This window comes from Mastigoproctus giganteus, chromosome 2, assembly GCF_048544385.1.
Source record: "Mastigoproctus giganteus isolate SK-2022 chromosome 2, ASM4854438v1, whole genome shotgun sequence".
Taxonomy (NCBI): domain Eukaryota; kingdom Metazoa; phylum Arthropoda; class Arachnida; order Uropygi; family Thelyphonidae; genus Mastigoproctus; species Mastigoproctus giganteus.
The window spans coordinates 259,815,873-259,842,571 of NC_143576.1; the positions used below are offsets into that span (position 1 = coordinate 259,815,873).

The window sequence follows — 26,699 nt, forward strand, 5'->3', positions numbered from 1 at the left end:
TGGAATAAGAAAGTGTAAGAAGGTGCAACGTAGAATAGGATCAATTTCAGGACAGGCTTTGAGAACAAAGGAAGAAATGCCATCAAGACTTGGAGTTTACTTGGCATCAAGATTATTCAGAATTCTTCTAACATCTGTCTGTCAAAAGACTGCAAGAGGAATTGAGAGGGGTGTACTCCTACATATTGTAGGAGGAGGTTTAACAAGGTCGTAAATACAAGAGTTAGATGAAAATTAAGATGCTACTAAGTTGGCTTTATCTTTAGCTGAGGATGCAATAGAACCATCAGCTTTTAAGAGAGAGAGAGAGAGAGAGAGAGAGAGTCCAGCATTATTCAGTAAGTGTTTTATATTTCAATTATAAATGAGTATATAATAGAATGACTTAAGAGAGTAAAATATAAATGAGATATCACTGCTGTTTTTTTTTTTTATTCATTTGCCTGAAAACTGCTGTTCACATTTCTCTGCATCCGTATCATTGATTTATAATGGATTTCGTTGTTATTATTTGCAAGTGTATGGATTGCATCCATACAATAAAAAAAAAAAACGACAGATTCCTTTATATAAATTCAGTTGGATCATTCGGTTCTCCATGGTTTGTATAGTAATATGCAAGATTTTTTTTTTTTTTTTTTTTTTTTTTTATCCTTTAAAATATTAACTTTGTCAATATATGTTTTTAGGTAATAATACAGATGATCAACCAGCTGGTGGCCAAAATTTCTGAACAGCTACCTAGTCTAGATCCCAATGAAGAAACAGATCAAATCAACAAGCATTTTCAGAATACTGTGGATCACTTGAAGTCTCGTAGTGAAGCACCAGAAGGGGATGGGCCATCATATGCGGGGCTGAATCTTTGAATTTTGTATAGGTAATTGAATTACTTTTTTCTTTTAATTTTGTCTTTTAAATTAATGTTATTAGCATTAGTAGAGGCATCTGATGCAAGAAAGCAAGCTTATATAGCATCAGCCAAAAAACCTTCCCATTTCACCCATCCATTCACTCCAAATATTTGTCAAGTTCTGCCTTGAACTTATTTAAGTTATCAACTTCCACAACAACAGATGGAAGTCTGTTACAGCAATCAACCACCTGCTAGCTAAAGGCAAATTTCCACACATCTCCTTTATAGTTGTCTTTCCTCAATTTGCATTTATATCCTCTCAAGTGAGTATTCTGAGTAAGAGGAAGAATCACATCAGCATTGAGCTTGCTTAAACCATTCAACACCTCAATTAGATCACCTTGCAGGTGTCTAAACTCCAGACGTTGTAGTTTGCAGAACTTTCTTGGTAAGAGCAACCCTTTTCTTACACTCACCAATCTCATTGCCCTTCTCTGTACTCATTCCAGCAGCTCTACATCCTTCCTAAAATGAGGCTTCTATACCTATATAGCGGGACAATCACCTCCTTATCCCTGCTAGCAAAATTTCCTGTATATCATTTACAAGATACCATGAGCTACTCTTGCAGCCTGTCTCCACTGCTCAGAAAACTTCATATCTGACTGCACAATTACCACCCAGTTGGTACATTACTCTAGGGTTACTGCTACCCATATGAAGTACTTTAATATTTCTGAGTGTTAAACTTCAGTTGCTACCATCTGCTCAACTTTTCCAGATCCTGTTTCAGTAGTGTACTATCATTACTGTCATTAACACACTGCCAACCTTCGTATCATCTGCAAACTTAACATTAACTCTAATATACCTTCATCAATATCATTGATAAATACAGAAAACAACAATGGACCCAACACCGAACCCTGGGGGACTCCACTAATAACATTAGTTCATGAAGAGCAGTGCGCATTGATTACCACTCTCTGTCTTCTCCCACTCAACCATCCTTTTATCTATTGCAGCAACTTGCCATTAATGCCATTCTGCTCCAATTTGTACAGTAGTCTTTCATGTGTAACAGTATCAAAAGCTTTCCTAAAATCCAAATATATGATATAAAAATTTTTTGCATCCAGTTCCTTTGTAACCACATCTTAGTATCCAATTATATTTGACAGACAAGACTGCCCGTGCTGTGTTTGAACTATAACTGCAGTCATGTCTAGATGATCCTGCAGTGCTTCTTTAACCAGTGATTTCATTATTTTCCCTGGAACAGAAGTTAAACTAACAGGTTTATAATTACTCGTTTCACCCCTTGATCCCCCTTTTTGAATTGGGGACACATTTGCACATCTCCAGTCCATGGGGACCTCCCCTGAGTCCAAGAAAGCTTTCTAATTATGTCTAAGGGTTTTCATACTTCCTTTGCTGGTTCCTTTAATATAACTGGATAGATTCCATTCACTCCAGGTGCCTTTCTTATGTTCAGTTTCAACAATTTCTCCTCCACTTTACTCTCAGTTATTACAAAATCATTTAGCTCCTTGCCAGAGTTTCATCAATAATTGAATCAAGTGAATCGATGTCAAGTGTACCGATCTGATTCATCCCCTTCCCTTCTAGAGTTTACATAAATAAAGAAGTCATTACTGTTTTTCTTTGCCTCCTTTGCCAAAGATTTCTTGTAATTTGCCTTTGCTTGCCTAACATCCTTTGTGACTTGGTTACAGACTACAGTAATACCCCGACTTACGCGAACTCGGAGTTACGCGGTTCTTGATTTTTTCGTTTGGCAACGCTGCCGCCCACTATCTTCAAGGTCGTTTTTCATATGTTATCGATATACGGTGCGACGGCGGAGAATGAGAGCGAAAGATGAACAAAATTCAACTTTGCTGCTTTTATGTTTTTTTATATCAGTGAAGGTTAAACACATTTCACCATAATAACGTAAAAACCAACACAATTCCAGCTATCGGTATAATCGCAAATGCAATTAGATCGAGTTTACTACCAGTTTATAACAGATTTCACTAGCAGAAACGCAACTGAATTTTTATTGTTTTATGGTAGTAACCCCTAGAAATGTGAGGTGTTAATAGTGTATCTCTGCCTTTATGGTGTTGTTTATTCAGTTGCTACATGCACGCAGCTTTGTTTATGTGTATCAAGCGTGCCTCCTCGTTTTGTAATTGTGCTTTATTCCCTAAAAATGAGTAAAATACTTAAAGGGTGTGAAAAGGAAGCGTCCTGGTGAAGACACCGCAGATTCAGAGAGAAAAAGAAAAGCAATTATCGATAAACAGAGGCGGACTGGATCAAAAATTCTTACCCGGGAAAATTTATAGTGGCCTCATACTATGGTTTATGGCCAAAATCACACTGGCCCACCGGTGTTTCCCCGGTAAGGCTTATGGCCAGTCCGCCTCTGTCGATAGAGAAAAAATATGAAATTGCGAAACGCTTTGAGCGAAATGAAAGACCATGTGATATTGCACGTGCTACAGGCCTAAATGAAGCAACGGCGAAAAGCACATGACAATTGCAAACTTGACAGGTTGAAAATTGAAAAGGGCTCAATTGTAAAGGGCTTAAAAATTTTAGAAAACATAGACTCCAACAAAGAACGCGTTATAGCTACAAAGCAAGGAATAAAAAAATTATTAGCTTGCTACGACGAAATTCTGCGTGAAAAAAAGAAGGCGCTGTGTCGTCAGACGAATTTGTTAGATTTTATGAAGCCATCGACATCGAAATAACTTTTTTACATAAGTCATTTGTTTTTTTAATACATATTTTGTATTAATATGTATAAAGAACTGCAATTTTATTAATATTTTTCTTCTAAACTAGTGTTTTTGTTAGTCCTTGGTCCCAATTAAGCAAAATTTATATGTATTTATATGCAAAGTTGTACCCCAACTTACGCGAATTCGACTTACGCGATTTTCGTCGGACCCACCTATCGCGTAACTTCGGGGTATTACTGTATCTTATATCTACCATAGGCATCTGTATCTCTTGCTAATTTATGTGTCCCATGCATTTTTGTTCTCTGCCACGAGTCTTATTAGTTCATCTAACATCCATTTAGGCCAAAACCTTTTAACAGTGTTTCTTAGTTGGTATGTAAAACCTAATAGCTTTCTAGATTAATTCCTTGAATGCTTCCCATTTAGAATTTGCTCTTGGTAACATCAGTTGGTCCCACTGTATAGAATTTAAAAACTGACCACTGTAGTCACCTTTACAAAAGCTAAAATCCTTCCCTTTACCCCAATGGTAGTTACAACTTTAAGTAAATCCTACATTAGTATGCTGTGATCACTGCTACCTAGTGGTTTCTTTATGTGTGTATTGTTAGCAGAAAATCTCTAACTGATAAGAGCAGCTTTGCATGATATGAAAATACTTAAAATGTTTGATGTTTTTAGTGACTTAGCAGGATTAGAATTATTTATGAGTCAAGCTCAAAATTATGTACTGAAATCCAAAAGTAACAGGATTTTAGTACTTGGTTTACTTTCACAATATAGAATTAATAAATTTGAATTCTATTGTGACTTCTTATTAGGATTTGCTGGGAGATCTTATAATACTACAATAACTGGCTGTAATGTAGAACTATGAAAAATAAAAAAAAAATAACTCAACACTTATTTATTTTTTTTTTTTCAACACTAGGAGACCGGCAGAATTACTTAACAAGTACAGGTCTTTGTTGAAAAAAAGCCATGAATTAGGGTTGAATTTGAAAGAGTCTGCAATTCTGCCCAGACACGATAGGAGGGAGTATATGATGAGAGCCTTGTCGATCAATTCGGCCCTGGAAAGATTGTGCAAGGCTCAAGGGGTAGAATTTTTTTTCAGGCTTGTCTTTACTTGATAACAGGAGAGACTGCTTCTACAGGGATGGGATACACTTAAATAGAAAAGGTGCAAGAATATTTGCTGATGCTATCGAGGCAGTGTTAGGTGGGTAGGAAAACTGCTAGCTTTGGGGAGGGATACAAGGACTAATAGATTAACAGTAGCCACTGGCAGAGGTGAAAGTGATTCTTGCACTGCTTCTATTGCAATAAGCAGCAGCCTGGAAAACAAGATGCAGGATATTTCAGAGACTGCTGGGAGTCATTGCGGTACAAGTAAACACATGGGTTGTGTTAGGGTAGCTAAGAATAGGAACAGGTGCATGTATACTTGCGTGTACACTAATGCTAGGAGTTTGGTAAATACATTTGATGAATTTGAGGTATTGCTCAAAGCATCAAAGGCAGATATTGTTGGGATATCAGAGACGTGGTGTCACACAGATATAAGGAATGCATAACTGGAATTTGGGGAGTAAAATGTGTACAGAAAGGATAGACAGGATAGGAAGGGAGGAGGGGTTATGCTATTAGTTAAGAAACACATAAAATCCAAGGAAGTGAAGCCAGTCGACATCGCTGGACAGTGCATGGTCGAGTCAGTTTGGTGTGACATAAGCATTGGGAGATCAAAATTGAGAGTAGGAGTGTGCTATAGGCCTAATGACTCTAATGAGTATAATAAGAAACTGTACAGGGAAATAGAGTGGGCCAGTAAATCAGAGAGTCTTATAATGGGGGATTTTAATTTTCCAGATATTGACTGGAATTTGTGGGTTGGTCTCTCACACACTAGCAAGGCTTTTGTGGATTTATTGGATGATTGTTTTCTACATCAGCATGTTCGGGAGGCAACTAGAGGGAGTAATACTCTTGATATGATTATCAGTAGTGATTCTTCATGCATTAAGAATCTGCAGATAAAGGAACCACTAGGTGGGCAGTGATCACAGTGTGCTGAAGTCGGATTTACTCAAAGAGGTAACTACCATCAGGGGTAAAGGGAAGGGTTTTTGCTTTATTAAAGGCGACAACGATGGTCTGAGACAGTATTTAAATGTTATACAACATTTAAGTGGGACCAACTGATGATGTTACCAACAGCAAATTCAAAATGGGAAGCATTCAAAGCACTTATCTTAGAAGCTACTAGGCTTTACATACCAACTAAGAAATAGTGTTCGAGGTTTAGGCCTAAATGAATGTCAGATGAACTAATGAGACATATGGCAGAGAAGAAAAATGCATGGGATACATATAAATTAATGGATGACATGGAAGCCTATGATAGATATAAGCTGGTCTGTAACCAAGTCACAAAGGAGATTAGGCAGGCAAAGGCAGATTATGAGAAATCCTTGGCAAAGGATGCAATGAAAAACAGAAAAGAGTTCTTTACCTATGTAAACTCTAGAAGGAAAGGGATGAATCAGATTGGTCCACTGGATATTGATGGTTCAACAGTTGAGGATCCTGCTCAGGTGACTAACAAACTAAACGAGTATTTTGCATCTACATTCACACATGAAGAGTTATTCAGGAAGGGGAATGCCAGAGGTGAAGTAAACTCTGGCAGTGAGCTAGGTGATTTTATAATAACTGAGAGGAAAATGGAGGAGAAATTGTTGAGGATAAACACAAGAAAGTCACCTGGGGTGGATGGGATCTATCCAGTTATATTAAAGGAGGCAGTAAATGAAGTAAGTAAACCCTTAGCCATAATTATGAGAGCTTCTTTGTACTCAGGGGAGGTACCCATAGACTGGAGATGTGCAAATGTGACCCCAATTCACAAAGGAGGTTGACACAAGTAATTATAGACCTGTGAGTTTAACTTCTGTTCCAGTAAAATTAATGGAGGCACTGGTTGAAGAAGCACTGCAGGATCATCTAGACAAGACTTCAGTTATAGCTTGGACACCAGCATGGTTTTGTTAAGGGAAAATCTTGCCTGACCATTTGAGCAGATGGGCTGAGAGGTGGCAAACTAAATTTAAAATTGACAAAAGTACTACATATGGGGAAACAGCAACCCCAGTGCAACGTATCAACTCTGTGGTACTACACTGACAGTGGTAGAGAATGAAAAGGACCTGGGGGTAATTGTGCAGGCAGATATGAAGTTCTCTGAGGTACTCTTGCAGACGGGCTGCAAGAGTACCTCATGGTGTCTTGTCAATGATATAGAGGAATTTTTCTTGCAAGGATAAGGAGATGATTATTCCCTTGTATAAGGCAATGGTCAGGCCACACCTTGAGTACTGTATACAGGTCTGGAGGCCTCATTTCAAGAAGGATGTAGAGCTGTTGGAATGAGTACAGAGAAGGGCAACAAGATTAGTGAATGGAACAAAGGGTTGCTCTTACGAAGAAAGGCTTAAGTTTTGCAAATTACAGTGTCTGGAGACTAAGCACTGGCGAGGTGTATTAAGCCTTGAATGGTTTTAGCATGCTCAATGCCGATGGGATTCTTACTCTTGCTCAGAATAATCACCTGAGAGGGCATAAATTCAGATTGAAGAAAGATAGATGTAGGATAGACGTGCGGAAATTTGCCTTTAGCCAGCGGGTAGTTGGTTGGCGGAACAGACTTTCATCCCCTTGTTGTGGAAGTTGATAGCCTAAATAAATTTAAGCCTCAGCTGGACAGGTATTTCGAAAGAACGGAGGGGTGAAGTGGAAGCAGGGCTGTGCTGATACAGAGAGGAGGCCGCATCAGGAGGCACTGTAAGGGGCGGCCTTTTGAAGACTTGCATCATACTGAGAAAATCTACCGCACGGCCCTGAGTGGAAGTGTGTTTTTTTTTTTTTGGCTGATGCTGCATAAGCTTGCTTTCTTGCATCATATGCCTCTACTAATACTTGTTCAGAGAACACTGGAACTGCTGGCTGGAAAATTTCTGTGGAAACCATATAAGCAGCTACATGGGATGTGTTATTAGAGTTACGGAAACCATAAACTCTCTTAATTATTTAGTAAATAAAGTTAAATGCTGAAATAATAGGAATAACAGAAACATGGTGTTATTCTGATATATACTGGAAGCAGAATTTGAATAACATAAGTACTGTTTGTGCAGGAAAGCCAGATATGACAAAGGGAAGAGGGCCATCATTCATACGTGCCATATTAGGATAAACAAGATGACTGATAAGTCCATGAGTCACCTTGTTTATCCTAATTACTCTACAATTCCTTTTGCTTTAAAGGTGGATATTTGTTTGCTCTCATTCCCTGTCAGAAAATTCCTAACCTGGAATTCATTTGGCTCAAATTTCTTTACACCATTCTGTTACATTTGTTGGTATCTGTCACCATCTGAGCTTGGCAGATCACTCAGACCTGTTTGAATTTCTTTCGTTACTTTTCCTAACAATGAAGTAATTTTATTTGGTGTAGCCAAGTGATGAAGAGAGTGCTGTAGCATATGCTCTTTGAGTGGATGGTGGTTCAAGCTCATGACTGCTAAATACAATTAATGATTGTATTCATGATTAATTGTATTTAGCAGTCATGAGCTTGGACCACCAGGCTGGAAGAGTTTTTATAAACTCTTCTGGCCTGGTGGTCATGCTGGAATACAAACAAAACAAAACAAAAAAAAAAAAAAACTCCAGGATCCAACTTGAATTTTCAAGTTTTGCCAATCCTACTAGTCACCTACACAACTTGTTCATTTTTTTGCTAGCTTTTTAGACAATTCCAGTCATACTCCTAACACTCTTGATTTTTTTTTATTTACTAAAAGTCCTTCAGAGTACACAGCTGGCTTCTGAGCACCTCAGATTACAATTTGATGATTGCTTCCTATCCAGTGGAGCTGCTCTCCTATAACTATATCAAGTTTGTCACTTGGCATTAATAGGATAATCTGCATGATTTAATTTTTTTTTTTTTGCTTGATTGGGCTACTTTTTTAAATCTTCTGATTCCAAAACGATCTTAGTAAATATTAATTTTCACAGCTCACTATCACTGAAATTGTTCCTGTAGGGATGAAATCTTTTATTCTTCATTCCACTCTACTCATCATTTATCTAAACTAAGGATTTTCCAAAAAAAAAAAATAATACTATAGCAAATTACAGTTTGCTTGACTCCAAATTTTCAGGTCTAATTTTCCTGCAGTTGTGCTTGCCACAACTTTAACCCTTCACAAGCAAATAAATAGACCTGTGTTTTTTCAAGGTGTTTTACATATTTTTTTAAATATGTTCATATATGAATTCTTCTGAAATTTTTCCAACACATGCTACCATTGCTGTTATGTCTTTCCAACTAATAGTAGACTGTTTTAATACATGGCAGCACAAAAGTAGCTTTGAACATTAGAGGAGGATATCATACCTTTTCTTAGTTGTCTAATTTTGGCTCACAAAAGCTGAAATCGATTAAAGTCTTAAATTTGGATCCAGATGTAGATGAAATTGAATTAAGTGATATATCACTACATGAAGGGGATATCATTGCTTCAAAACATGATAATGACATGACTTATTAACATAAGGATGTAGGAAAGAGATGATTATCCCACTGCTTTATGCAGTGGGATAATCATCTTTTCATCTCTTTCAGTTATTATTAACTGAACACCATGCTCTTCTTGCAGCCTGGCTGCAGAAAATTTCATGTGAGATTGTGTAATCACTTTGGCTTTTTCTAGACTCTTTGAATCTGTATTTGATATCTGCTTTTGCTGATCTTGATGATGAGGCGCCTCCGTAGCCAGGTGGGAAGGAGCAGCAGTGCGTAGCACACGCTTCTTGATTAGACCGGGGTTCGAGCCCGTCACCACCAAATACGGAGGATGCGGAAAGGTCAGGGAATGACCACCGCACCGGAGCAATATGGCCTTAGTTGCTAATGCTCCTAAAAACCAAACAACAACAACAACAGCTGATCTTGATGAAATCAAGATGGATGAATAGAGAGCTGGCCAGTCTAATATAGCAGATGACATGGCAAAAGTTAGCAATGAATGATGTTAGCAACTTGACATCTACAAGTTGATCTGTAATAGTACCACAGGAAAGGTGAGGTTTGCAAAAGTTGAGTTTGAGAAATCACTGTCTAAGAGAGCAAAAAATGGGGATGAGTTTCTCAAGAATGTGAATAAAAAGAAGAAAACAAATCAGATTGAACTCTTGTGTAATGAGTGTGGAAAAGTCTTAGATAACCCAGCTTATTTTGTAGATAAATTGAACAGGTATTTTGCATTGATTTTTATAGACAAAAAATCCTTCACAGTGAGGACAGGTGCTCTGCTAGTAAGGCTGAACAGTAGAAAATTAGCAATATTGCCGATGATTGTTTATTAGAAAAACTTTTGAGCCTAAAGGCTGGAAAAGCTGTAGTTGATGGTACTATACATCCAGTAATTTTGAAGGAGATGGCAACAGACTACATTGACCATTAAGGTTAACTTTGAGAACATCTCTGGGTAAGGAAGAATATTCCTCTGGATTGGAGAAAAGCAGAACCTAAAGGCAGAATTGGTTAACTGTGGACAGGCCTAACTGAAGAATAAGGGTGAATTAGTTAACTGTAGACTGGCCAGTCTGATTTCATTGGAGGCAGTGATAAAGAGTACAGTACAGGGATATTTAGATAGAAATTTAATTCTGCAGGCTGTGCAGCTTGGTTTTATTAAGGGAAAATCATGTTTAACTAGCCTGCTTAACTGTTTTGATATAGTTATTCATGAACTGGATGTAGAAAATAATTTTGACATTGTTTATTTGGATTTTAGCAAAGCATATAATTCAGCCTTTCATGAGAGATTGCTTTTTAAGTTCAAACATGTTGGAATCATTTGTAGGTGGCTGCAGGGCAAGAAGCAGAGTTTGACTAATGGTTACTCATCAGATTGAGCTAACATTATGATGCAGTACCCAAAGATTACTTCTAGGACCATGGTTGTTTCTGATTTTCAAAAATTACATCAACTAAAGGATAGAGGGATGTGAAAATTGGAAGAGCGGTTAATGATAAGTGCCAAGCAGCACTCCTTCAGATTGACAAATTTCACCATGTTTTAATGCAGCTGAATGCATGGTCTTAACTTGGTGAATAACAACTCCAATGTAATGTATACACAGGTGAAGAATATTGCAAGATCACATTTGGAATATCCTATACAAGTATGGAGATCATAGCTAGATGAAAACACACAGGTTTTTCTTTCTTTTTATTTAGTTGTCTGTTTTAATTCTTTGTGAGAAAATAAAAACAAATACACAGTATTAAAAAAAAAAAAAAAGTAGACATTGAGCTTCTTGAAAGTATCCAAAGCTGGAAAACCTGCTTGGTAAGGTCTGCAGAAAGGCACTGGTATGAGGAAAGAGTTTGAATATATAGGCTACAAAACTTGGTAGCCAAGCACCTTAGGGTGGATAGTAAAATGAATGAAAACAAAATTTACACTGTTATAAATTATTCCAGAACTCAGTGCCATAAGGCGCCTCCGTGGGCAGGAGCAGCAGTGCATAGCACACGCTTCTTGATTAGACCGAGGTTTGAGCCTATGCCCACCAAATACGGAGGATGCGGAAAGGTCAGGGAATGACCACCGCATATCCCCGGAGCAATATCGCCTTAGTTGCTAATGCTCCTAAAAACCAAATAACAAACAAACAAGAAACACAAAATCCAAGGCTGTGTATCCAGTTGGCTTTGGTGGGCAGTGTAATGTTGAGTCAGTTTGGTGTGATGTAAGCACTACTAAGTGGTAGATGACTCTCATCAACTTGTGCAATACCACCACTTTGCTTATTGGAGGCTTGAAGTGGTGAAACCCATGTTAAGTCTCCAGAGCAAAGTTTCCAGAATCCCCCTCCCATACTTCTCCTTCAACCCATACACGATACTAAGCACTATAAGTTTTGATACCTTTTGCATTTGGAGTTTTTATAAAAAAAAAAAAAAAAAAAAACTATGAAAGCATAAATGAAGGTAGGAGTGTGTTATAGGCTTAATGAATCTGATGAGTACAATGAACAACTATTCACACAAATAGTAAGCCAGTAAATCAGAATGTCTTAATATATAAGGGGGGGGGGGATTTTAACTTCCCATATGTTGACCAGAACTTGAGTTGGTCACCCAGGCACAAGCAAGATTTTTGCGGATTCATTGAATAATTGTTTTCTACAACAGCATGTTCAAGAAGCAACCAGAGGGAGTAATACTGTTAATCTGATTATCAGCAATAATTATTCATGCATTAAGAAATTACAGATAAAGGAACCACTAGGTTGCAGTGATCGGTGTACTGATGTGGAATTTACCTAAAGATGTAACTAAAATCAGGGTTAAGGGAAGGGTTTTTGCTCTCTTAAGGTGACTACAGTGGTCACAGACAGTTTTTAAATTCCGTACAATGGGCCTAACTGATGATATTACCAACAGCAAATTCTAAATGGGAAGCATTTAAGGAATTAATCTTGGAATCTACTAGGCTTTTCGTACCAACTAAAAAATACTGTTCAAAGTTTAGGCCTAAATGGGTGTCAGATGAATTGATAAGACTTGTGGCAGAGAAGAAAAATGCATGGGACGCATGTAAATTATCAGGCGACACAAAGCTTATTGTAGATATAATCTAGTTCAGTGGTTTTCAACTGGAGTGCCATGGCACACTAGGTTGCGACATTCCAGGGGTACCAATTTGGGTTTAGGTTACTTTAATTTTTATATTTATTTCATTATAAAAAGGTGTACGGCTTATTTTTAATTTTGTGGTGATCTACAATTGATGTTTATTTCGTATACCTCTATATAAAGAATAAAATTATATAAGTACAAATTTTTTTAATATTATATATATAATAATAGTATTAAGAAGCTAAGTAATCATAGAGGGTGGAGAGTAATAAGAACATTGCAGTCTTTCTCATAATTTCGGTGGATGGCCTCTGATGATGACGACACTGAAATTGTGAAAAACACTGTAATGTAGTCTTATTTTGGTCGCCTTTTCATTTCTTATTTTAATTTCTTGCCAGCTATCTGTCTCTCTCTCTCTTTTTCATATCTTACCCGGTCACCTCATCCTACCATAGATCACTACATTCCTTATCCATTTTGGCAAATTCACTTCTGGCATGTACCGTAGATTCAATAAGATTAAACAAAAATTTTCTTCACACTTTCTACACACACACAGGGAATTGGATCTAACAGGCAGAAAATTGAGTAGGGATGGGTGACACAAAATAAAATACGGTTGGCCGCAGTAGCCTAGTGGTCAGGCGTGCGGGTGCCTAAGTATATGTGCCTTGAGTGACCGGGGTTCAAGCCCGTGACTACTGAATACGGTGCTGTTTCTTCTATTCAATCTATCATGCGAACTCCTCTGACCGTTTGGTCGTCCTGAAGTATAAACAGAAAATTTATTTATTTACTTAAGGCTGCCATTATTAAAAAAAGGTCAAACTACTGATCTACTCTGTAATCATTCACTGAGGAGGTTAGGCAAGCCAAGGTAGATTACAAGAAATCTTTGGTAAAGGATGCAAAGACTTCTTTACTTATGTAAACTCTAGAAGGAAGGGGATGAATCAGATTGGTCCACTTCATATCGACAGTTTCACTGTTGATGACCCTGCTCAGATAGCTGACAGACTGGTGATGTTCCACATGAGGAATTCTGTAGAAAAGTGGATTACAGACACTTATTAAACTAAGTGGGAGCTAAATGATTTTGTAATAACTGAGAGCAAAGTGGAGGAGAAGTTTTTGAAGTTAAACATAAGAAATGCACCTGGGGTAGATGGGATCTCTCCAGTTATATTAAAGGAGTCTGCAAAGAAAGTAAGCAAACCTTAGTCATAATTATGAGAACATCCTTAGACTTAGGGGAGATCCCCACAAACTGGAGATGTGCAAATGCATCCCCAATTCACAAAGGGGGATCAAATGGTGATACAAGTAATACATGTTAGTTTAACTTCTGTTTCAAGGAAAATAATGGAGTCATTAGTTAAAAAGGCATTACAATACCAGTTCCCCCCCCATTGCGGAGGGGGGGTTGGTAGTTTGCAAGACTAAATTTTTTTTTTTAAATAAAAACACCAAACATGAAGGTATTAGAGCCTGTATTACTTAGTACAAAGTGTAGGTTGAGAACACAAAAGACTTGAGGAGCAATATGGCCTTAAAATAATGTTCCTAAATAACAAAACAAAGTGGACTTGAACATGTTGGTAACTAACTCTCTAGGAGACATCTGAATCAACTAGTGTATAATCTCACTGCCTCTACTCAGTAATATTGTACTCAGCAGTAGTGTCTGTTGGAGGGAAGGAGCAATGTTGAGGCTGCATTATGGTCAAACAGCTAGATATATTCTGGCTGTATGTACACCATATCCAAAATTTCATTACTCCATACAATAGGTTCCATTACCTTTTCTTTACAACTGAATGCATCATGAATCTTCTTATTCGCATGATCTTTGAAGTCCTTTTCTGCAGTCTTCATCTTCAAGTTGCCCTCCTTTATTGCATGTATTTTGCATTTAATTTATTTTGAAGTTGATATTTAAGAAAAAGTAAAATGATAATTAATACTGTTATATATGAAAAGTTAAGGACTATAAATATATAATGGATCTTCAAATTTATTTTTAAGCTATATTCATTAGGAAGATATTTCAATACAGTAAAATGATTCATACAATCCTGCAAAGTGTTATAACACGATTTTACTGTATTACTTTTTTTTTTTTTTGTAGTAATTCTTTATCTCTGTCATAGGTAGAAACCAAATATTTTGAACTGGAAAAGAAGGAATCCATGATCCTAACAAAACAGAAATGGTGGTGGTGTTCCATATCAGTTATGGCACCATAGCAGCTGAGGAAATGATATACTGGCCAAACATGTATGTCCAGTTTTCCCAGTTTCATATGTTTAAAAAAAGAAGAGAAAGAAATGAAAAGAAAAATCTTATCTGATAACTTATATTGCTATAGGCAATATAAGAAACAAGCTTATGTAAAAATAAATTTCATTGTGGATGTGGTGTCATTTGTTTAACATATCATTGTGTGATTCCTCAATCACTGTTAAATTACACCATATTCACATACATTATACATTCCAAATTTTTTTCATTAAAATGTTCAAATCAGTTTGGTAGACTTTTATATTATCTGTAATATATGTTAATAAAATTGAATGTGTATATATGTTTTTCCCCCCCATTGTTATTTTCTCATATCAGCACACAGTACAGCCACAAACTAAATAACAATGTGAAGAGTAGTATATTCTTTCAGCAGTATACATGCAATGATCACTGAATTGTAACCACCTACTTAACACTGTTTGCATGCCCACTATCCACCTAAGCATTGACTCCACTGAAGGCATCCATAGGGATGTGCAGTTATGCTGCCTGCAAGGCTTTGCACAGTGTCAGAATGAATGATGATTGCATGTCCATATCTTCTCGTCTTGTTCCAAAACATCCCACAGCTGTTCAACACCTGGTTGGATCAGGAGAATTTGGAGTCTAAGCAGGATAGTGGTATCTTCACGGTGTTCCTTGGACCACTCATGCACAGTGCAGGTTCAATGATACTGTGCATTATCACCTTGGAAAATCCCATTTCTATCTGGTAAAAAAATGCAACATGGCTCCCAAGAGATGGCAGTATACCTCACCAGTGAAATATTGGTCCATATGCACCAGGGGTCCTAGTTCTTGCCAGCACAACATGCCCCATATTAAGCAAGCACCAGCCCAGATAGAGGGCACTTAGCACAATGTGTCTGTGGACTCATTTGCTTCCTCCGCACGCACAGGCGCCTCCGTAGCCAGGTGGGAAGGAGCAGCAGTGCGTAGCACACGCTTCTTGATTAGACTGGGGTTCGAGCCCGTCACGACCAAATACGGAAAGGTTAAGGAATGACCACCGCATATCCTGGAGCAATATGGCCTTAGTTGCTAATGCTCCTAAAAAAACCAAACAACAACAACTCCGCACGCACACACACAGGTCTGTCTGCATTTTGCACCGGGTATTTGAACTCTTTCAACCAGCGTGTTGACACCACAGCATTTACTGTCAACAGTGATCAGCAGTGAGGACAGGGTGTTTCTTGGGTTGTCTGCTGTGAAACTTCACACAGTGTGTGGTACAACATAATTTGAAATATTGCTCTTGCTTTCCCCATAGGGTATTACAATGTAAGCTATTGCACAGTGACCTGCTGTTGAGCCTGTATAACATACTGCACACACCAAAAACATTCACCAAATTCTTTGTACACTTTAATCACAGTGCACCATAAGCAACCAACACGACATGTTTCTGATATGGAATCACCTGATACACAAGCTTCCATAATCATGCCTTACTGAAACTGTGTTTACTACATCCTGTAACTGCTACATATTTTTTTATCAATTTTTTAAAGGGGCATTTTATCTGATTGGATACTATGATGAGGCAACAAAGGAACTGGATGCAAAAAAGAATTTGCCTATCATTTACTTGGATTTCAGGAAGGCTTTTAATACTGTTGCACATAAGACTACTGTACAAACTGAAGCAATGTGACATTAAGGGTAAGTTACTGCTATGGATGATTGAGTGGGAGAAGAAAAGAGTGGTTATCAATTAGCATTGCTGCTCTTGGACTAATGTTTAGTGGAGTCCTCCAGGATTCAGTGCTGGGCCCATTATTGCTTTCAATATTATGAAGGTATATCAGCCTTAACATCTAAGTTTACAGATGATACAAAGGTTGGCAGGGTCGATGACAGTAATCAAGGTAAGCCTACTGCAACAACAACAACATAAGAAAAATTATGCCAATAAGCTGCTAATCATAGCAAGTTAACATTGACAAATGCAAAGTACTGCATATGGGTAGTAATAATCCCATATTAACATAACTGTGCAGTACTATACTGCTCAGTGAAAAATTAAAGACCTTGGATAATTGTACAGTCAGATATGAAGTTCTCTGTCCTGGCAGCCTATATGAGCAATGCAGGTAGGCTGCTAGTACAGAATATGGGGTTTTGTCAGTAATATACAGGAACTTTGCTAGCAGGGATAAGGAGGTGATTATCCCTTTGTACAAGGCCATACAAAGAGATCTGATCGATGTTAAGACCTGAGAGAATTGTGTAAGATTCTTCCTCTTGTTGAGATTACATGTATGAGGGGACATAAATTAAAATTGAGGAGGGATAGATGTGCAGAAGTTTGCCTTCAGCCAAGCAGGTGATTGATTGTTGGAAGAAATTTCCATTTGTTGTGGTGGTGGGTAGTTTGAATAAATTAAAGTAAGAATTATACAAATTCTTGGAGGGATGGATGGTTTTTTTTGGGGAGGGGAAGAAAGAATGACTGAAAACTACTCAAAAGTTGTGTACAACCATATCAAAGACAAGTAATGAGAACAATAAATAAAATGATGGAACAATTACTGTGTTTAGATAATGAATATGTATTAAGTTAATAGAAATGTCTAATCTTGTGAAATAAATAAAAGAAATACCTGTAGACAGACTGGGAAGGTGTCTGTACAAAAGACATTTGATAAATTTTTTTTTATGCAGACAGGCAGGAAGAGAGATGCTACTTTCATTGCTGTTATACAGATTTGAAGAGCCTCACCATTCAAAGAGTCTACAAGTCCTTAAATCTTTCATTCATCAGATAACTTCCACAGACAAATTCTGCCTAAAAGGAAGTACAGTAAACCCCCGCTATTCGCGGTATCTGTATTCGCGGTTTCGCGTATTCGCGATCGCCGATTTAATATAAAATGAAACCTAAAAAAATGTGAATTTTAAAGCGCCGTGAATATTTTCCGCCATAAAAAACATGAGCGTGGCTAAAATTATCTTTCCCGGTCAAAACAGCGCTCAGTGGGTGGGGGAGAGGGGAAACAAAAACGCGAGCGTGGATGTTTCTCGCTAATCCTTGTTCAGTATGTGTTAGTCATGGAAGGTTTCGTCGTTTGCTTTTAATTTATATGTTTATAAATTGAATAAATTTATCAATTTATAAATTGATATGCTTACAAAAATGATAAATCTACCGTTTTGCAGTGTAAAACAGACTTTTTCGAGTGTGTTAACGGAAGAAAGTGACTTTATTGTGGACAAGTTCTTTCTAACCCCTACAAAAATATGGCTGCGAATAAAAAGAGAAATGTGAAAATATCAAAGGTGATGACATTAGCGAATAAAATTGAGTTATTAGACAAAATTTCTAATGGTGAAATTGTCTCCTCAGTGGCAAAACATAAAATCAATGAGTCAACGGTACGATCAATCAAGAAATCTGAAGAAAAAATCCGCCGTAGTGTCCGTGAAAACGCGCTAATTGCTTAAAAAAATTTGCTCTGTAACTCGTGATGTTAAATTAGAAAAAATGGAAAAGGCTTTAAATCTGTGGATAGAAGACCGAACTCAAAATAAAATTCCGTTAAGTTCACTCATCATTCGCGAAAAGGCAAAATTCCTTTATCAACACTTTAGTGAAACTAGTGATAGCACTGGCGTGATGGTTTTTTTTTTGCTAGTAAGCAAAAGATTTGTTTGAAAGATTTGTTTGAAATTTCTAATAAATATTACATTTAATGTTAAATTGTTTCTTATTTTCATTTCGATGCCATATGCTTGCATTTCACTATGTACTGTCTATGTACATAGTCATATTATGAAGGTACATATAATACATACATAGACAAAATTTTAGACTAGTTTTTCTTATATATTTCATACTTTGGAACGGAACCCCTTTATTACTATGGGAGCCATAACTCAGTATTCGCGATTTCGGTATTCGCGACATTTCTCAGGAACGTAACCCCCGCGAATAGCGGGGGTTTACTGTATTATGAAACTTCTGATGACAGACATGCAAAATCCCTAATAATTCCATGAGAGAATGACAGATATTTGAAGTGATAAGCAACCAAAACTGGATGTTTGTGACATAAGCCTGAAAGTCCTTTAGTTCATGGATAGCAAAGTGAGGGAACTGAGCTAATTTGTTCAGAAGCCTAGCAACATGTAGGATCAGTATGGAACTTTTGACACTGTTGTGCATGGAAGACTACTGTACAAATTGGAGCAGAATGGTATTAAGGGTAAGTTGCTACAATGGATAAAAGGATGGTTAAGTGGGAGAAGACAGAGGGTGGTAATCAATGGGTGCTGCTCTTCGTGGACTAATGTTATTAGTGAAGTACCACAGGGTTCGGTGTTGGGTCCACTGTTGTTTTGTGTATTTATCAATGATATTGATGAAGGTATATCAAGCTTAATGTCGAAGTTTGCAGATGACACAAAGGTTGGCAGGGTTGTTAATGACAGTAATGGCAGTGTGCTACTGCAACAGGATCTAGATAATTTGGGCAGATGGGCTAAGAAGTGGCAACTGAAGTTCAACCTTGACAAATGCAAAGTACTGCATATGGGTAGAAGTAACCCCAGAGAAACGTACCAACTGTGTGGTACTACACTTAAGGTGGTAGAAAATGAAAAAGACCTGGGAGTAATTGTGCAGTCAGATATGAAGTTTTCTGAGCAGTGCAGACATGCGGCTAGGGTGGGTCATGGGGTTTTGTCAATGATATATAGGAATTTTGCTAGCAGGGAAAAGGAGGTGATTGTCCCTCTGTATAAGGCAATGGTCAGGCCACGCCTTGAGTACTGCGTGCAGGTCTGGAGGCCTCATTTTAGGAAGGATGTAGATTTGCTTGAGCGTGTACAGAGAAGAGCAACACGATTGGTGAGGGGAATGAAGGGATTCTCTTACCAAGAGAGGCTTAAGTTCTGCAAATTGCAGTGGCTGGAGACTAGGCACCTGCGCTGTGATCTGATTGAGGTATATAAGGCCTTGAATGGGTTGAGCACGCTGAATTCTGATGGGATCCTTCCACTTGTTCAGATTACCAACCTACGGGGACATAAGTTCAAATTAAGAAAGGACAGATGTAGAATAGATGTGCGGAAATTTGCCTTTAGCCAGCGGGTGGTTAATTGCTGGAACAAACTTCCATCTGTCATTGTAGAAGTTGATAGGTTAAATAAATTTAAGGAGGAACTGGACAGGCATTTGGAGGGAATGGTGTGATTTTTTTTTTTTTTTTTTGGCTGATGCTGCATAAGCTCCTACACTTGCTTTCTTGCATCATGTGCCACTACTACTACTTCAGCTAAAACTGAAAGGGGGAAAAAAAAAAAAAACCCTTTTGGCTAAAGCCTCTATGAGAATCATGCTAATACAATGTTATAAGCCTCAAATTTACCATATCACTATTTTACAAGCTGAACACAAGAATATACTACAAAAGTTGACAGTTTTTACTATAATAGTAATTTTTCTGTTTATACTCCGGGACAACCACACGGTCAGAGGAGTTACGATCCTTTCATTGTGGCAAGCAGTATGTCTGACTAAGACAAAAAGGTTAACATTGGTGACTGTACAAAGGCTATTTTGACATTGATTGTGATGATGATGCCTGAGATTGGTATATTAACAGCTTTAACATCCCAGCTATCCTAGAGAACCACAAAACAATATTTCAACTAACTCCACCACAGACAGAACAGAACCCTAGATTTTAATTAGTGAGCTGACTGACATTATTAACCAAAACTGCACTGTGACTATAATAAAACCACACCAGGTTTACTTGGAATAACTGCACATGTGAAAGACTAATGAGCTAAATCGTAAACCTTGTCCTATGATTCACAAGTAAAGATGCATAATCAATGTGAGAAATGTAAACAGAGAAAACATGGCTATTAGAAAATGACAAACCAATAGAAGGGGATGGGTGGGAATCATTTTGTAGCAAAATGGAACTTGGACGAGCAAATAAAAAAGAAGGAAACCACCAAGATGATGACAGAGAATAAGAATGGTAGTTCAAGTCTTAGGTAATTTTTAAATAGAACAAATAGGTAAATCTTTTTTCTGGAAATGTTATTAACACAACAGTAGATCAGAGCTGGGTGCCTTATATATATTTGTAAAAAAAAGAAGAAAAAGAGGTAGTACAGGCAAGAGAAAGAAGGGAAATTTAAATGCTAAAAACATATTTTAGAATTATTTATTTATGATGCTTACATCATAGAATTTCCTCTGAACACGTTCTCAGAAAAATGTCACCAGCCTTTAATGTAGGTGGCATGGCCATGTTGGACAGCTCTGGCTTAGACTTTAAGCTTTAGTATCCTTAATGGTTTTTATAACAATTACATCAAATTAGTGTAAGGAATAAAATTGTAATATATTAAATAACTGAATGCTGGATATTTCATATTCTTGAAATTCCAATGAGAAATTCTGAAATATTCATGACAGATGAGATTTTTTTAAATTCCATTTATATCTATGCTTGATGTTTTATTTTATGAGTTATCTTCATTTCCTTAAAAGTTCTTAATATGTTATTGAACAGTAGAATCAGTTTTGTTTGAAGTTGGCAAGAATTAATGACTTCTGAACACAATAACTAGGAGTTCTTTAATTGAATTTAAGTTAAAAAAAAAAAAAGGTAAAATCTCTACATGAGAGTTTAGCATAATAAAATTAGACACTACTTGACACCACATGCTATAGTTGGTAAATGAATTTCATTTTGGTATACTATGTCTATTGGTGTACCATGAAGAAAAGAAATTACATATTTCTATTTACATATTTGGCCCAATGACAAGATTCCAAAGAAGAATCCATCACTAATTGTAGTTTAGCATTTGAAATGTGCTAAAAATTTGCGCTTTGTAAATTTACAACTTTTAGTATTCAATAAATTATTTGTTACTCACAAGTAAAGTGTTTGTGTTTTTACACTGCAGTATACAGTTCAATTTTTAAAAATCTCTAAAATAATTGCAATGGCTGACAACACATCTGTCATTTAGATCTTTGAATAAAGTTCATAAAATGCACACACTTGAGATTCTCTGCAAAGAAAACAGAAATCTTACTACTGGAAACAAAGCTTTATTTACAATTAACAAGTGGACATCAAGATCAATATATGTACAAGTTGTGACATGCCATAAATAATTTAAAACAAACATTCTTGCTGAAGTGAAAAAGTTTGTATTCAAACAGCCTTTGATGTGTTCCTTTTATAAATTAAATCAAAATCCACTGGTCTGTATAAAATGATAATCCAGATGTGAACAAGAAGAAAATCTGCATCTAGTCTGCAAAGTTCCTCTTTATTAACGTTATTGGAATCCAAATAAAAAATTTATCCGAAGATTTAGTTATAGTCATGATTCTTTGAATATTGCACCATATATCTACAAACTGTAATCAGGTAAACAAATCTACATAATACAAAGAAGCATCACAGTGTAGCCAAAATACGTGTGAATGACATTACTGCTGCTAAAACAGTCTGGCCAACTCCCCATACTAGTGCATAAAATGGCATCATTTGGAAACGGGATGCTCTATACACACCAGCTATGGCTGCACCTATAGAAAATAAAATTTAAATCTTATAATCCTGCTTAAGATGGATCTCAATTACAAGGTAGTAAAAAGTTTTTTGCAAATTCTGTTGTGTACTAATGGTGTGTGCAAGTAATCCTAAATTCAAGTCAGCTGTGTTTCCTTTATTCAGTTTTAAAAAAAAAAAACATTTTTTTTTCAGGCAATAAGCAAACAAATTGGTACAAAATATTTTTTACATGGCAGGTTTTATAATCAGTCTCACTAAAATGAAAGTAAACCAATGATTCGTGCTGCCAAAAAGAATAACACTGCAAAATTATCTCCATGTGATTATTGACATTGCACAGGATAGTCATCATGAGTTCAACATTTTACTACATGTATGGGGACCTGTTGTCACAATCTTTTGACAAGATGATTGATGGAATTGATATGAACCTAGGATTGTTCAACAAATTTATTGCTTGAGATGGGATATGATGCTGCCTTTACAATACACAATCAAGTCTTTATATCTGAAATCTCCATCTTTGCCATGGGAGTTTTGTTCAAACCAAAGAGCAGCAAAGTAATATTGGAGGTTTCCTCAACAGCCAGAGTACTCTGCTACTTTAGGATGTGACAGTGGCATTCAGGAATGTCAGTCACCAACAGAGGCCTGCATGAAAGCTTTCAACAATGGACAGCTGACAGAAAAACTGCATAGTGTAAAACATTTCAAAGGGGGACATTTAAACATCATTGAAATAAACATAACATACTGAAGTTCAGGAACTTTTCACTATAGCTAAAATAGGAGAACTTAAATAGCAATCTGTAATCTGCCAGCAAGGGTGTAGGTGTGGACCTTCTTTAATATAAATGTTCTATTCAAAAAAACTATTTCCACAATGCCTGCAGTATCTATCAGTAATGTGCCCAGCATTACTGTTCTATAATCCCAGCTCTGTGCATCTCATTATTTGTAACAGGGTGCACACAAGTACATTCAGTTCAATAAATTAATTTAATGGTAATAAAAATGTTAATATGTCTATCAAGTTTCTGTAATGTGTCAATTACACATGTTGAATTTTTATAGGAGGAAGAATGGTCCTGTCACTTCTGTGACTATGAGTGTACATCAACACGTACACCTCACAAGTACAGTAAAATCTTGTTTATGCAAAGTACTCATTAATATGAAGCACACCATTCCCCTGCAAAAGGATAGACTTTTCTATGTAAATATTCATTTATTACAAAATTCAGTTAATATATATTACAAAGTTCATTTTCACCCCGTGAGAAGCATTGTTTTTCTAAGGTTGTTTACTTTGTAAAAGAATAAGAGAGGTTTACCTTGCTATGATACATAGAACACTTCCATATGATACTCTCCAGAAATTAAAAAATTGGAAATCTTACATTACAGTAAGAAATAATTAAAAATCAAATGAACATTAGAAATCAATTTAATGAAAAAAAATTGCAAAACGATTTTCCTTCCTGAAGCTGACAATACTTTTCGACCATATGTCATTATCACAAATGAAAATTACCAAATAGGGATTGTTTGCCTTGGCGCACGTGCCAAGACAAATAATTTCTACTTAAGTTCCATGCTATTTCTAATGGTGTTCATTTGATTTTTAATTATTTCTTACTGAAATGTACAATTTGATTTTTTAATTGTTTTCATTTTAATTTCTAGAGAGTATCATCCGGAAGTGTTCTACGTATCATATTGAGGTAAACTTTTGTTATTCTTTTACAAATATTGATATCAACATATTGAGCACTCCCTCTCTCCACGAGATTAAGGTCAGTTACAACTGTTACCAGTTCAAAGAATCATTTGGTACAGTATACATTAATTGTCTTGTGCCATTTCATCTGAGCCAATGTCTTTTTCGGAACTTGGGTCTTTATATTAATGTAAAGTTTGTTTATATTAAATCTCATCTAGTAGTGTTGTGGTTACAAAATGTAAACTGACTGAATTAAGCCTGAAAATTATACAAGAGGCTGATATGATGGAACTCAAAGACAGACATTGCAAAGGAATACAACATCCATTTATTTTATCTACAATACAGTACTGAAAAAACAAAAAAAAAAACGTTTTGAGTGGTACATCAAAAAATATATAAAATCATTCGCCAAAAAAAAAAAAAAAACCTACTTCCATTTCACCCCTCCTTTCCTTCGAAATAACAGTCCAGCTGAGCCTTAAATTTATTTAGGCTATCAACTTCCCACAACAAAGGATGGAAGTCTGTTCCACCAACCAACTGCCCACTGGCTGACTGCAAATTTCTGCACATTATCCTACATCTGCCTTTCCTCAATTTGAATTTATACCCTCTCAGGTGATTATTCTGAGTAAGAGGAAGAATCCCATCAGCATTGAGCATGCTCAAACCATTCAAGGCTTTATACACCTCTATCAGATCACCTCACCAGTGCTTAGTCTTCACTGTTAATTTGCAAATCTTAAGCCTTTCTTCGTAAGAGCAACCATTTGTTCCATTCACTAATCTTGTTGCCCTTCTCTGTACTCGCTCTACAACCAGCAGCTCTACAACCTTCTTGAAATGAGGCTTCCAGACCTGTATACAGTACTCAAGGCCTGACCATTGCCTTATACAAGGCAATGGTCAGGCCACATTTCTAGCAGGTCAGTTATCCCTGCTAGAAAAATTCCTGTATATCATTGACAAAACACCATGAGCAACTCTTGCAGCCCATCTGCACTGCTCAGAGAACTTCATATCTGCCTGCACAATTATCTCCACATCCTTTTCATTCTCTACCACTGTCAGTGTAGTACCACAGAGTTGATACGTTGCTCTGGGGTTACTGTTTCCCCATATGTATTACTTTACATTTGTCAATGTTAAACTTAATTGCTACCTCTCAGCCCATCTGCTCAACCTTTCTAGATCCTGTTGCAGCAGAATAGCGGTAGTAGTGTCCTTAACAATCCTGCCAACCTTTTGTATCGTCTGCAAACATTAAGCTTGATATACCATCATCAATATCATTTATAAATACAGAAAACTGAACCCTGAAGGACTCCACTAATAACATTAGTCCACGATGAACAGTGTCCATTGATTACCACTGTCTTCTCCCCCTCAACCATCCCTTTATCCAGTAGTAGTAGTGGCATGTGATGCAAGAAAGCAAATATATGAGCTTATGCAGCATCAGCCAAAAAAAAAAAAAAAATCACACCATTCCCTCCAAATGCCTGTCCAGTTCCTCCTTAAATTTATTCAACCTATCAACTTCCACAACGACAGATGGAAGTTTGTTCCAGCAATTAACCACCCGCTGGCTAAAGGCAAATTTCCGCACATCTATTCTACATCTGTCTTTTCTTAATTTGAATTTATGCCCCCTTAGGTTCGTAATCTGAACAAGTGGAAGGATCCCATCAGAATTCAACGTGCTCAAACCATTCAAGGCCTTATATACCTCAATCAGATCACCGCGCAGGTGCCTATTCTCCAGCCACTGCAATTTGCAGAACTTAAGCCTCTCTTGGTAAGAGGATCCCTTCATTCCCCTCACCAATCTTGTTGCCCTTCTCTGTACACGCTCAAGTAAATCTACATTCTTCCTAAAATGAGGCCTCCAGACCTGTACGCAGTACTCAAGGCGTGGCCTGACCATTGCCTTATACAGAGAGATAATCACCTTTTCCCTGCTAGCAAAATTGCTATATATCATTGACAAAACCCCATGACCTGCCCTGGCAGCATGTCTACATTGCTCAGAGAACTTCATATCTGACTGCACAATTACTCCCAGGTCTTTTTCATTTTCTACCACCTTAACTGCAACAGTGTCAAAAGCTTTCCTGAAATCCAAATATATGATATCAAAATTATTTTTTGCATCCAGTTCCTTTGTAACCACATCATAATATCCTGTCAAATTTGTCAGACAAGACTTTCCCTTAACAAACCCATGCTGTGTCTGAATTATTGCTGCAGTCTTGTCTAGATGATCCTGCAATGCATCTTTAACCAGCGACTCCATTATTTTACCCGGAACAGCAGTTAAACTAACTGGTCTGTAATTACTCGTGTCACCCTTCGATCCCCCTTTGTGAATTGGGGATACATTTGCACATCTCCAGTCTGTGGAAACCTCCCCTGAGTCCATGGATGCTCTCATAATTATGGCTAAGGGTTTGCTTAGTTGCTTTGCCGCCTCCTTTAATATAACTGGATAGATCCCATCCACCCCAGGTGCTTTTCTTACGTTTAACTTCAACAAATTCTCTTCCACTTTGCTCTCAGTTATTACAAGATCATTAAGTACCCTGCTACAATTTGATAACCTTCTGCCATTTTCAAACCTTAATAACTCCTCATGTGTGAATGTAGATGCAAAATACTCATTCAGTTTGTTTGCTATCCGCGCAGGATCATCAACAGTCGAACCATCGATGTCAAGTGGACCAATCAGATTCATGTCCTTCCTTTTAGAGTTTATATAAGTAAAGAAATCCTTGCT

The 26,699-nt window shown here is 37.0% G+C and overlaps 2 protein-coding genes across 5 annotated transcripts in view; one reads left to right on the forward strand and one right to left on the reverse strand.

Moving 5' to 3' along the window:
- Nucleotides 1–14,679, forward strand: part of Vps35 (Vacuolar protein sorting 35) — a 298,912-nt gene extending 284,233 nt beyond the window's left edge. Inside the window, exons 15-16 of the mRNA XM_090389880.1 lie at nucleotides 690–880; nucleotides 14,488–14,679. Of these exons, the coding sequence (XP_090246006.1) occupies nucleotides 690–869 (180 nt within the window). The 3' untranslated portion in view covers nucleotides 870–880; nucleotides 14,488–14,679. The remainder of the gene's footprint in view (nucleotides 1–689; nucleotides 881–14,487) is intronic.
- Nucleotides 14,680–21,842: 7,163 nt separating this feature from the next.
- Nucleotides 21,843–26,699, reverse strand: part of LOC150090423 (transmembrane protein 170A) — an 80,735-nt gene continuing 75,878 nt past the window's right edge. For all 4 annotated transcript variants that reach the window (XM_090369120.1, XM_090369116.1, XM_090369119.1 and 1 more), the window contains exon 5: nucleotides 21,843–22,211. In XM_090369120.1, coding sequence (XP_090225246.1) covers nucleotides 22,081–22,211 — 131 coding nt within the window. In that variant the 3' untranslated portion in view covers nucleotides 21,843–22,080. The remainder of the gene's footprint in view (nucleotides 22,212–26,699) is intronic.